General features: G+C 35.5%; 2 protein-coding genes across 2 annotated transcripts; both read left to right on the top strand.

Moving 5' to 3' along the window:
• Window positions 1-2315: 2315 nt before the first annotated feature.
• Window positions 2316-7821, top strand: LOC11409064 (transcription factor GTE4). The gene is made up of 6 exons (XM_039833777.1): window positions 2316-2645; window positions 2791-5587; window positions 5675-5720; window positions 5812-5916; window positions 6019-6088; window positions 7409-7821. The coding sequence occupies exons 2-5, from the start codon at window positions 2822-2824 to the stop codon at window positions 6075-6077; spliced, it is 2976 nt and encodes a 991-aa protein (XP_039689711.1). The 5' UTR covers window positions 2316-2645; window positions 2791-2821; the 3' UTR covers window positions 6078-6088; window positions 7409-7821.
• A 550-nt stretch (window positions 7822-8371) lies between these two features.
• On the top strand, window positions 8372-11480 carry LOC112421009 (zinc finger BED domain-containing protein DAYSLEEPER-like). Its single transcript, XM_039833778.1, has 4 exons — window positions 8372-8429; window positions 9809-10528; window positions 10609-10684; window positions 11062-11480. Exons 2-3 carry the CDS (start codon window positions 9862-9864, stop codon window positions 10677-10679), a joined length of 738 nt encoding a protein of 245 aa, XP_039689712.1. The 5' UTR covers window positions 8372-8429; window positions 9809-9861; the 3' UTR covers window positions 10680-10684; window positions 11062-11480.
• Window positions 11481-13423: the final 1943 nt, after the last annotated feature.

Consider the following 13423-nt stretch of genomic DNA (forward strand, 5'->3'; position numbering starts at 1 on the left):
ATAGAGAGAAGATATGTTGATTTTGTAGTTAGGGGAGTAGATTGGATGAAGGAGGGTCATCAGATCGCTAGATGTAATGGTAGACCTAGAAAAACTATAAGGAAGGATCTACAGATAAATGAATTGAAGAAAATTTAATAGAACACTACGACGTCCTTTGATTCATATGGTTGACCACTACTAAGTGTGATAAGACTTGATTGTTGTTGTTGTTGAATGAACACCAGTTCAAAGTAACTTCAATTGTAAATTAAGTTGGATTCTAAATATATCTATTATCTATTAATGTATCTTTTTGACGGTCAAGAAATATCATTTTGTTTGTAACAATATGAAAGAATACCATTAGCAAGAAATAAAGCTTAATAGTAATAATTACTTGCTTACTTTATCTTTATCAAATTTACAAAAAAATATTATCATATACTGATCATCATTCTATTTATAATAAAAAGGTAATTGAATCAACATAAACTGAAATATGTTGTACTATTAATCAATCAATACAATGAAAGCAAGACAATTGTCCATGTGTTGTACGCGTACTCAGAAAAGTTCTAACGCCACATGCTTCATTTTTCTGTTAAGGAACTTCCAGGCTTTGACCCAGGATACAAAAGTCCGCGAAAAACCCAACAAGTAGGGTGGACAAATACCTGTTCGTCGGAACCCGCAAAACTCAAATGTAAAAAATCACATTCAGGCCGATCAACTCGAGTACATTCTTTCGGTTATGTCTATGTCTTTGTACCAAATTTTTAAATTGATCTCTAACTTTATATTAATAATTCAAAATGTTCCACGTCTTTGTCAAACATTTATCAGATTGGTTCATCTGTTAATTTCTGTCTTTGACAGTTTTAATTGTGTTGACATAAGGATTTCATGGAGACATGCTTGTGCATCTATCGGTTATAGGAATGAAAGCTAATTCTCAATTTACCTTTATATTTTCAGATTCTCTTACCCACCATGGTGGCATTTAAAATGGGAAAGGAGAGTTGTTTCCCACCATGGGAAAGTTAAATTTGACCATTAGATTAAGTAATGAATACATTCTTATCATAGACACTCAACATCATATCTAAAATCCATCTTCTTCCTTGCTTCTTTCCACCATCTCAAACCTTCTCTCTCCTCCTCTATCACCCGCTTAATGATTGATGGTTTTACAATGAATTATACATTTATTTCTTGCCTTCCATTTTATCTGCATCATGAAAATTATTTAACCCATTTTCAGATGCAGCGGCCGTTTTCCATTTGTATCTTTGTTATGAATTTTGGTTTTTTTTTATGTATAATTCTGAAAATGAGTTTTCAATGTGAAGTGTGAAATGACATAAGATTACAAAGCATAATCTTATGCATATTACAAGAATCAAGTTTTTAAGATTATTAAGATCCAACATCATAGAAATTAATGGTTATGGATCTTTCACTTATGAAATATGAAACTAGAAAATCAAAGAGAAATGGAGAATTGTTTTATGGTCAAATTGACACAGTTTGAAGAAAGGAGAGAGAGTGACGAAAATTGAAACAAAAACCCTCGCGAGCAGCTGGAATTTTCTTTATTTATTTTACCACCTGCAATTCATTTTCACCTATTTCATCATTCCTTCTAATACTTTTCTTTTCTTTCAATAAAGATTTTAATATTTATTCATTATATTTTTATTGCCATGGTAGAATGGTGAGTTTCTGTTTCCAATGTTTGGTTAGATCGGTTGATAGAGGAGGAGAGAGAAGATCCAATGAGATGTGGAAGGAAGCAAGGAAGAAGATGAATTTTAGATATGGTGTTGAGAGTCTATGATAAAAATGTGTTCATTACTTAATCTAGTGGTCAAATTTAACTTTCTCATGGTGGAAAACAACTCCCCTTTCCCATTTTAAATGCCACCTACCATCACACATGTTAAGAAGTTCATGAATCCTTTCATTTGTTTTTAAAATTATTTTCTTTCTAATTCTCATCCCATTTCAATCTTTTTGGATTAGATCACATCATTAACATTTTCCTTACCCATGCATGTTCACTGCAGTGTCAAACGAAACGAAGAAGAAAAACACTTGTTTTAGATTCAAATGAGAGAGACGATAAAGACATCCATTAATCCTCCTCTTCCTCTGTAATCATCATATCTTTCGTGAACTGATAGCTTCTGCGCAATTTATGTGTTTGGCACACACTCATTCAAACCGACCCGTGAACCCGCAAAACCGCTTAACCCGAACCCGCAAATATCGAAGCTTTTAATTTGTTCGTTTTCCACCCGAAAACCAACTTTGTCTATTAAAAAGCACTGACAACAGTCTCCAATCGCCATTCAAGCGCGTGTACAAACCTTCTGTTCACCACGTAAACTTTTCAAATTCCCACCCGCCATAAAATTCCAATCCCCAATCATACCCGCGTGTCACACACGCATCGCCCCTTCCAACTGGTGCTCACAGATATCGAGTGATTTCACTTCCAGAATATTCGGCGATATAATACTTCTGAGTTACGCAACCCCCAAATGTGTAACTAAGTCCACGATCGCTCACGAACCCACCGTTGTCGTACACCTGTGTAGATTCAATAGAGAGAAACTTCACAATTTCTACAAGAGAAAGTTAGATTTGATCGGAACCCAAAGGTAAATCGTGTTTCGAAACCCTAACCGAATCTTCTTCTTTCTCTCTTGATTCGTTCTTCGCTAGTTAGGGTTTTGAATTTCTTTGATTTCATTCTTTTGTTTGATTCCAAGGTGTATTTGTGTGTGTGTATGTGTAAAACCCTAGGATTGGTGATTGGTATTATGTTTTTGGATGTATGGCTTCGAGGCATATAGATGGAGTTAGAGAGATACAGAGATACAGCGAGGGTAAGGTTTACAGAAGGAAAGTTTTCAAAGGTATCAAGATAAACCCTAATATAGAGGAAACTGTTTTGAAAGATGAAAATATCCCTACTACTATCGTTACCAGTGACACAGACAATAACAATGGTACTACCCTTGAGAATATCGATGAAGCTCCGGAATTCGCAGTGTTGGGGGATGGGAATTTAGCTAAGGCTGAAGGGAGTTCAAGATTGGAGGATGGGAGTTCAATTCAGCAGCAATTGGGGGATCAGAATTTGGTTGAGGAGCATGCGAGTTCAAGAACAGGGGACAGGAATTCGCCTCAGCAACAATTAGAGGAACTGAATTCGGCTCAGCCACATGCCAGTTTTCAACTTGCTGATGGAAATTCACCCCAGCAGAAAGTTGAGAACCAGGATTCGGCTCATCCGCAAGCGAGTTTGAGAATTGGGGATGGTAATTCACCTCAACAGCAATTAGTGGAACCAAATTTGGCTCAGCCACAAGCCAGTTTGAGAGCAGGGGATGGGAATTCACCCCAGCGGCAGTTAGAGGAAGAGAATTCGGCTCAGCCACAAGCGAGTTCGAGAACAGGGGATGGGAATTTGCCTCATCAGCAGCTAGAGGACCAGTATTCGGCTCAGCCACCAGCGAGTTTGAGAATTGGGGATGGGAATTCTCTGCGGCAGAAAGTTGAGGGCCATAATTTGGTTCAGCCACAAGCGAGTTCAATAATTGAGGATGGAAATTCTCCGCGGCAGAAAACTGAGGACCAAAGTTTAGCTCAGCCACCAGTGAGTTCGAGAACGGATGATGGGGATTCAGCCCAGCAGCAAGTTGAGGACCAGAATTTGGCTCAGACACATGTGAGTTCTAGAACAGAGGATGTGAATTCACCTCGGCCCCAAAACTCAACACAGAAGGATGGGGACTCTCCTCAGATACTGGAAAACTCAAGACCAGAGGATGCTAGCCTGACTCAGCCGGAAGTGAATTCAAGATTGGAGGATAGGAGTTTTCCTCAGCCGGAATTGAATTCAAAGTTGGAGGACATGACTTCTCAGCAGCAAGATAATTCTATATTGGAAGATGGGAATTCGTCTCAGCCGCAATTGAATTTGAGATTGGAGGGGAGTTCACTTCAACCAGTAGCGAATTCTACATCGGAGGATCTGAATTTGGCTCAGCCGCTGTCACAGTCAGTTTCTGATGACTTGCACATCAATCAGCAGGCAGAACCTTCTAACCTTAATGTTCGGCAGGAGGATGATAGACCTTCGAGCCCCATCCATAGGCAGGGAGCAATTTCCGATAACTTGCATAGCCATCAGCAGGTTGAACCTTCTAATCCCAATGTTCTGCTTGAGGATGATGGACCTTCGAGCCCCATCCACAGGCACAAGGCAGTTCCTAGCACTGAATACCGACATTCAGAAAATGTGACTGAGGAGCCGAATCTGGAGGACCGAATCAAAATCAATTTGGCCTCAACGTCGAAGCAGGAGAAGCAAGAGATGTGCTTGAAGCTTGAAAGTGAGCTTGATGCAGTGAGAAGTTTAGTCAAGAGGATTGAAGTGAAACAGGGGTATGTTGGTGGGTATGGCAATTCAAATGTAGTGTTGGGTGGTGGGATTACTAACGGGGGTGGAGCACAGCGCGCTCACTCAGAGGCAGGATCTGTCGGTGTTTCGCGACAACCTACCAGGCCTTTGCACCAGTTAAGTTTTCCAATGTTCCAGAATAGTCGAAGGGCAAGTGAAGGTGTTGAGAAGGAGAAGAGAATGCCTAAAGCTAACCAGTTTTATCATAACTCAGAGTTCTTGCTCGCAAATGATAAATTCCCACCTGCAGAGAGTAACAAGAAGTCAAAATTGAATTGGAAGAAGCAAGGTGGTGGAGATATGGGTCTTGGGCTTCAAATGGGATCCAAGTTTTTCAAGAGTTGTAGTTCACTGCTTGAAAAATTGATGAAACACCAGTATGCTTGGGTGTTCAACACTCCTGTTGATGTTGATGGTCTCGGTTTGCATGATTATTTTACTATCATCACTAATCCAATGGACTTGGGAACTGTGAAGACGCGGCTGAACAAGAATTGGTACAAATCACCGAAGGAATTTGCGGAGGATGTGAGACTCACTTTTCATAACGCTATGACGTATAACCCAAAGGGACAGGATGTTCATGCAATGGCAGAGCAACTATCAAAGATATTCGAGGACAGGTGGGCTATAATAGAGTCAGATTACAATCGTGAAATGAGATATGGCATGGACTATGGGGCACCTTCACCTCTGTCTAGAAGGGTTCCGGCATTTACTCCACCGCCGCCTCTTGATATGAGACGGATTTTGGACAGACAAGAACCTTTTGCAAGAACTCCAAGGTCTATGAATAATACTCCATCAAGTAGAACCCCGGCTCCAAAGAAGCCAAAGGCAAAGGATCCCAATAAAAGAGACATGACATACGATGAAAAGCAAAAACTAAGCACAAGCCTCCAGAGTTTACCTGTAGAGAAACTTGATGCTGTTGTACAAATGATGAGGAAGAAAAACTTAGAATTGAATCAACAAGATGATGAAATCGAAGTGGACTTTGATGCCGTGGATGCCGAGATTCTTTGGGAGCTTGATCGATTTGTGCTCAATTATAAGAAAAGTTTGAGCAAAAACAAGAGGAAGGCTGAACAAGCTCGAGAGAGAGCAGAAGCTTTGCAGAATTCCGTCCAGAGTGTAAGGAATTGGATTTTAACTTATGATTGGTAGTGCATACTTTGGAAAGCATTTATTGCTAAACACGTTATCTCTTGCTTTCTGTAGAGCCAGCCACCAGCCACGGCCCAGATTCCTAGAGAAAAACAAGCAGGTAATGTTTTGATCAGTGTTGGTATTTTTGAACTGTTAATTATATCTGTTATTTTCTAATTGAAATGTCTCGCTTGCCTATTTCTGTGCAGATGAAAGAAATGTTCCCCCATCCTTGCCTATGCAAGGGGGAAGTCAAGCAGATAATAAGAGTAGATCAAGTAGTTCAAGCAGTGATTCTGGGTCTTCTTCAAGTGGTATTTTAATTAATATCTCAATATTGTCATTTTCATATGCATGCTTTTGGTAATTGTTGATATCAGATGCTCTTTCTTCCTTATTTGTATATGTTGTTGCAGATTCTGATAGTGACAGTTCCTCATCCTCTGGATCTGATGCAGGGTCACGAGGAACTTGAATATACTGCAGGTAGAATTACATTTTTGCTCTGTGACTGCTTACTGTAGAGTATGCCTTCTATTCCTGTGTTTATTCTGCATTTTCATTCTGAATAAGAGGGATGTACATAGCAGCTTCTAAGCGTATTGTTTTCTTTTTATAAAAAACTGAATAATGAGTTTGTTGTACATAAACAATTATTGATGTTTGCCATGGAGTATGTCAAGTGCATTTCTTATGCTCTGTGCATGTAAAATTGGAACAATTTCAACCTGTAAAATTGGAACAATTTCAACCTGTAAAATTGGTACTACTACTAGTTTGTCTGCTGTTTTTATTCGAGTGAATGCTTGTTTCTCTACTTGTCCTCATTGGATACTACAATTGACATGTTCAAGTGGATGGTTGTCTCTCTACTAGTGCTCTTTGGATACTACAATTGACGTGTTCCTCTATAATGTCTTTCTATCTGAAGAACTTCTTTGTCTGACAAAGTAGATGTGAAATTTGCTGGTGTCTGTTGCGCTTGTCACATTTGGTCTTCTATGATAGTTCCATATTTGTTGAATTGAAGTTTTAGCTGCTATATCAAAAGCAGTTTATAGGCACTAACAAAACATGTCACAATTTTTCCCCCAATTTTCTCACATTTATTTCTGTCGAATTCTTTGTGAAGTGACAATGTCATGACGCAGTTTTGTACTTCTCTTGTATTTTGCGGATGTAGTATTTTATTAACTATTTATGTTTTTTTAATGAGCTGTGTGGAAATTTGCATTATGGTCAATATATCTCCTGAGGAATAATATCAGCTTGTAAATACTAAACGTGTGCTCTTTTGAAAATATATCCAGAGTTTTAGTTTGGTTTCTTACCTTATAAAACTCAGTATTTGGGTTCCTGGAAGCTATTTATTTAGGAATTGTGTTTATATTGGTAGGGGCATTCAAGGATCCGAGTGAAGTGTAAAACCAGTTTTTTATTTTTAACCTTTTCTTGTCAGTTGCGTCTGGAACTACCCTTACTATCAGTTTTGTCAAATCTTTCAAAAAAATTCGAGTTTGTGTTGTTAATACTGAAATAAAATGTTGTTTCTGGCTCTCTGTTTGTATTAATGTTTATGTCTACCTGTCTTGCATTTCCTGACTTGTTGCAATTTCAATTGGACTAGAATTTTGCTGAAATCATTGTTATTTCCCTTTTAAAAAAAAAGACATTGCACAATGCCATTGAACAAAATGCCCTTGGAGATTTAAACTTTTTATTATTTAATTGGCTCTATGAATTCATTAATCATTGAAAATTTATACTTGAAAAGTCCTAATTTTTCTTCATTTTTTTGTGTGGCAGATGTTAGATGTTTAGAGTAGATAATGATGCGACGCTAGTTGGTTTTTGAAGTTTCCAGATTAACAGTTGGATTATGTTGCAATCCTGCTGATGTAGTAGTATCAGTATGGGAGTTTTTCTTCCTAGTTGGAAATCTTCGACACGAATTCATGTATAATAATATTGTTTGGTAGGATGTGATGATATAATTGATTTAGGTAGGTAGTGTTCTGTGTTCCGTAGCATGTGTACATTGCTAACTACTGCTGCGCATTGAGTTTCCTTTATGACATGAAATTTTTGTGCTAGCAGATTCAGGATTTTTGGTGTTATACAAAGGACAATGTGTAGTAATTCTCTAGAACTTCAGAATTCCATTCCATTTAGATTACAACTGTGAAAATTCAAGGAGAATTCAATCTGTGATAGTAAAATAAGACAATTTTTGGTCATTTTACTTTATCTGATAATACTGTGTCATATTACTAGGGGTGGCAATTAGATCCATGAAATCCATATCCATCCGATCCATCCACTACAAAATCCATCCAATCTATCCATAAAACATTTTTTATTTTTAATGGATTGTATCCAATCCATCCATTAAACAATATGGATGGATCTAGTCCATCCAATTGATTTTAAAGATCCAATGGATCACTTTTTATTGTTTATTTTTTATCCAATGGATCATTTGAATAAAAAAATAACAAATTAAAACAAAAAAAAGAAACAATTAAAAAATTAAAAGCTAGATAGTGAATAGCTTATTTGTAACCAAAAAAAAAAATAGCTTATTTCTTCCCCAAATAAAACTCAACCCTAATTTCTTCCCCAAATTAAAAACTGAACCCTAATTTCTTCTCCAAATTTCTCTTGAAATCTGAAATTCGTTGTGAACATATGTAGCAATTGTCAGCGATTCGATTCTTCCTCTTCAAATCTGAAATCGATTCTTCTGTTCCTACTTCCTATTGATTCAAATTCCGACGACGATTCGATTCTTCCTCTTCAAATCTGAAATCGATTCTTCTATGCCTTTGTGAGTCTCTATTATATTGTAATGTGATTTTGTTGCGTTTTCTGAATTGGGTTATCTGAGATTGTTGTTGTTTGTGTTTTCTTAGTTGATTTTGTAGTGTTTTCATAGTTGTTTGTTTGACAACGTTTGAAGATTTTCTGATGATTGTTGTCATAGTTTTTGCTACAACCTCTGTAGACAACGTTTTTGTCCTAGATTGCTGAGGTAATTGTCAAGAACAATTATTCTTTTTCCTTTGTTGAACACGACGGAATTCATGATTTACACTCTTTTTTGCATCCTCATGCTAAGCGGATTTCTAGAAACACAGCAAATGCTGATGTTCTAAAGTTGTTTAGAAGCGAAAAAGAAAATTTAAAATGCTATTTACATTCAATCCCAGGGAAAATTTGCTTAACATCTGACTTGTGGTCAGCGATAAATACTGACCAATATATGGTCTTGACTGCCCATTTTGTTAATATGAAATGGGAGTTGGAGAAAAAAGTGTTAGCTTTCTTTCACTTTCCACCACCTCATACCGGGGTTAATTTGGCTGAGAAGTTAGTAAGTCTCTTAAAGGATTGGGGTATCGAGAAAAAAATCTTCACACTTACTTTGGATAATGCATCTAATAATGATGCAATGGTCAATATTTTGAAGAAACATCCATCATTTGGAACTTCTCTTATGGCTGGTGGGGCATATTTTCATGTTCGATGTGGGGCACACGTGTTAAACCTAATTGTTCATGATGGTATAAAAGTTATTGAAGGTTCTTTGGATAAGATTAGATTGTGCGTGAAGTATATAAGAGGCTCGGAGGCAAGAAAGTTAAAGTTCAAAAGTTGTTTAGACCAACTCTCAAACGTAAGTTCTAAGCAACTTCGTCAAGACATGCCTATTAGGTGGAATTCCAGTTATTTGATGCTTGATAGTACTATTGGTTTAAAGGACGCATTTTCCCTCCTACAAGACATTGATCCTCATTTTGAGAGTTTATCGGATAGCGAGTGGATTGAGGCAGAAGCTATTGCTGAGTTTTTGAAGCCATTTTATGATATCACAACTTTATTCTCAGGTAGCAATTATCCAAACTATCAACATCACTTAGCTTTGTAATTATTATTTCCAAATTATTTCTCATCACATAGCAACTTTTTCCAAATTATTTCATCGTTTGCTGATGTGTATGATAGCACAAAGTTTTCCTTTTTGACACGCAAAGCTATTTATTTAGTACAGCTGAGCTAATCATGTCCGATAATTATACGATGAATTATTTCATAACTACATAGACGTCTTGAATTATGATTATTAACATTTAGTCCCACATTAATTAGATATCACAATTGATGAGTTTTTGAAGCCATTTTATGATATCACAACTTTATTCTCAGGTAGCAATTATCCAACTGCAAACCTTTATTTTAGTGCTGTATGGAGAATTCAAATGAAACTCAAAGAAGTTGCATGTGTTTATCATGATGTATCTGTTAATCAAGATCAAATATGTTGCATGGCCAAAAGCATGAAGACCAAATTTGACAAATACTGGAGCTGTTACAGTGTTATTCTTTCTTTTGCGGTCATCTTAGATCCTAGATATAAGTTACAGTTTGTTGAATACTGCTATGTGAAGCTGTTTGGTAATGATGGAGGAGTGAAAATTGCTAATGAGATTCTTGATAAGATGAAACTTTTTTTTCAAGAATATCTCTTGTCCTCTAATGAGCTAAGTGTTTCATCTTCACAAAGGTCTGATAGAGGTAGTCCAATCATTCCTTCAAGTGAATTAGAAGATTTTAGTAATTATCAAAGTAAATTGTGCGGACCTTCCAGAAAAGAGACTGATTTACAAACTTATTTGGATGAAGAGAGACTTGATCATAATCAATATGCCAACTTAGATGTTCTTGAATATTGGAAAGTGAATGAAGGTAAATACCCTGAAGTTTCTAAGATGGCACGTGATATCTTGAGCATTCCTATTACAACAGTGGCATCAGAGTCCTCATTCAGTATAGGTGGACGGATACTAGATAAATATAGAAGTGTTCTTTTGCCAGAAAATGTTGAAGCATTATTGTGCTCACATGATTGGCTTTGTGGAACTCCTGGTTAGTATCTATCAACTCGTTATTTATAATTTTTTCATTTAACATGTGCCTTTTTTAATTCAGTGAATTCTTTTTTGTAGCTGGAATATCTCATGATGGTCCTCAATTTGTTGAGGAACTGTCAAGCTTCTCTTCTATGAATTTAACATGAAGCAGGTCAGTAGGTCTAGTTGTGTTTAGTATGTCTGAAATTTTAAATTTATCTACATAATTTTTCCCTGCTCTTTCACAATTTTGAGAATATAAGGCTTAGTGGTGAAAAATTGTTAGATGGCAATGGCAATAGTGTTTTCCTGGTAGATATATTAAGCATATTCTTTATTTAGTGGGATTAGAAAGCAGACTTTTTGGGTTTGTATGCTTCAATGGTTGTGCTAGTTACTCATCTGTCCTGAACATAATTGATTCTCCATCCTTGTTATCCCTCTGTGTTAGCCTTAATTTAGTGTGTTTTGTTTTTAGAGGTTAATTCAGTGTTGTCAAATAGTGGTTATATTTGTGCTTGTTATGTTCTTATGTCTTCATTTTCTCAGAGTTGCTGTGAAGAGATTAAACAAGTGAAGTCCAATAGCGAAGGCTGGATCATAGCAGAGGAAGCTGTTGTAGCTCAATGTGAGGAGTCCATGCCCACTCAGCTGGGCTATTTCTCATTATCACTGATTTTGAAGCAGGCATTCTTAGGCATTGTTGAACAGACAAATAAAGATGTCTTATGTTTCACTCATGTCACGACCATATGATATTGAATTCAGTGTCTAATTCATTTGAGTTTGTAGATGCCAAGAATTTTCAGTCTTTGGCACGTAGCTTTGTTTAGCGCGTATATAATCAACTGTTGCATTCTTCATGAAATAACCTATCAATGACTATTTGTGTTTTGGAAAGCAAAAAAATTAACTCATTTGTTGCAGAGAGTTTTTCTTGCAAGAGTTTGTTGGTATAAAATACTAAACATAATTATTACACACTCTTTTTTAATCGTTATAGTTTTATTTTAAATGAATTATTGGCACGGTTTAAAATTTGATTATATAAATAAGTTGTTTTGAATAAGCTGTTTTTTTTAAAAGAGATCCTAATAAGCTATTTTGCATAAATAAGCTGTTTCAAATAAGCTGTTTCTGAAAATGAGATCGAAATAAGTTGTTTTGCATAAATAAGCTGTTTTGAATAAGCTGTTTTTAAAAATGAGATCATAATAAGCTATTTTGCATAATTAAGCTGTTTTGAATAAGCTGTTACTAAAAATGAGATCGAAATAAGCTATTTTGCATAAATAAGCTGTTTTGCATGAATAAGCTGTTTTTGAAAATGAGATCATAATAAGCAATTTTTAATAAATAAGCTGTTTTGAATAAGCTGTTTTTGAACATGAGATCGGAATAAGTTGTTTTGCATGAATAAGCTGTTTTTGAAAATGAGATCATAATAAGTTGTTTTGCATAAATAAGCTGTTTTTCAAAAGAGATCCTAATAAGTTGTTTTGCATAAATAAACTGTTTTTTTTTTTTAAAAGAGATCGTAATAAGTTTTTTTGATAATACACCTATCAAAAAAAATAATACACTTCAAAAAAAAATAATTCACCTATAAAAAAAATAATACACTTTAAAAAAAATTATACACTTTGATTTATGGATCGGATGGATTATCCATCCATTAAAATCTAATAATGGATGGATTGGATGGACTTTATTCTAATTGGATGGACTAGATGATTTTTTTTTAAGAAAAAAATAATGGATTGTAATGGACTAATGGACCTTTTTTGATCCATCCATTAGGATCCAAATCCATATCCATCCAATTCATCCATTCGCCACCCCTACATATTACTATGATATTTCTACGACTCGTTCTCTCCTCAACCACAGTTTTAGTCGGCCTATTGTGAACATTTCATGAATACTTTTATTTGATTCCATGGAAAAAAATGACAAGGTGTAACAGCGGCAGCAAGCATGAATATAGAAAATTAATAAAGATAATTGTTAAACTTATTCTCTCTAAATATTTTATTCTTTTATCCTCTTAATATTTTTATCTCAAAACTTTAGATCTTTTAAGAAGCTAAAATACAATTATTGGTGTTTTTTCTTTTGTACTCTTAAGAAACATAGATTCGACGGAAAAATGGTTTTAACTTATTTTATTTTCTACTTCGAAGAGGAACTTATTTTATTTTCTTAGTTCTTAACGGGTGGCCAAATCAATCATTTTTATCGTTTTTCTATTTAAAAAATGTTCTTATTTTATATATATATTTGCTTGAATACACCCACTAGTTTTTATGTGGGAGTGTTTTAGCAAATTATAATTAAAAAGTTAATAAATACACCTTAAGGTGTATGTTGCTATAACACACCTTCTAAAAAAATAAATTGGTGTATTCTAGCAAATCCTATAGGCATTTGCTAGAAGACACCCACTTATTTTTTTAGAAGGAGTATTTTACCAAGTGAATAACTAAAAAGTGGTTAAATACACCTTAAGGTGTAGCTTTGCTAAAACACTTCCACATAAAAACTAGTGGGTGTGTTCTAGCAAACCCCATATATATATATATATCATATGAAAATAAAGAAATTTATAAATCATATGAACATCTTCGAGCATGGATGGATGATGATGAGGAGTACTGTTCCTTCTGTTTCCCTTTATTTTTGTTGGTTATTTTGTGTTGGTACTATTGGTTATCATCAATGGAGAAAACAAAAGTTTTTGTGGATTGTTGTTATTCTTAGATGGATGAAGATGAGTAAGGGTAGCGATCTTTGAACTTTGAAGTATAGATTGACATGCTTGATTTGGGGTTATGGTGGTGTTGGGATGGAGATTTGTTAGGGTTCAAGACCACTGAGTTAAGCTCTCTTGCACTCTACCTTTTTTCATTAT

The sequence above is a fragment of the Medicago truncatula genome, chromosome 4 (assembly GCF_003473485.1).
Source record: "Medicago truncatula cultivar Jemalong A17 chromosome 4, MtrunA17r5.0-ANR, whole genome shotgun sequence".
In the NCBI taxonomy this organism is placed as follows: domain Eukaryota; kingdom Viridiplantae; phylum Streptophyta; class Magnoliopsida; order Fabales; family Fabaceae; genus Medicago; species Medicago truncatula.

Bases quoted from the DNA above. Each gene is read 5' to 3' on its own strand.
- LOC112421009 (XM_039833778.1), top strand. From the start codon at position 9,862: ATGAAACTCAAAGAAGTTGCATGTGTTTATCATGATGTATCTGTTAAT. The intron at 10,529-10,608 runs GTTAGTATCTAT...TCTTTTTTGTAG, and splicing joins TTGGCTTTGTGGAACTCCTG to CTGGAATATCTCATGATGGT.
- LOC11409064 (XM_039833777.1), top strand. From the start codon at position 2,822: ATGGCTTCGAGGCATATAGATGGAGTTAGAGAGATACAGAGATACAGC. The intron at 5,721-5,811 runs GTAATGTTTTGA...ATTTCTGTGCAG, and splicing joins TCCTAGAGAAAAACAAGCAG to ATGAAAGAAATGTTCCCCCA. The intron at 5,917-6,018 runs GTATTTTAATTA...ATGTTGTTGCAG, and splicing joins TTCTGGGTCTTCTTCAAGTG to ATTCTGATAGTGACAGTTCC.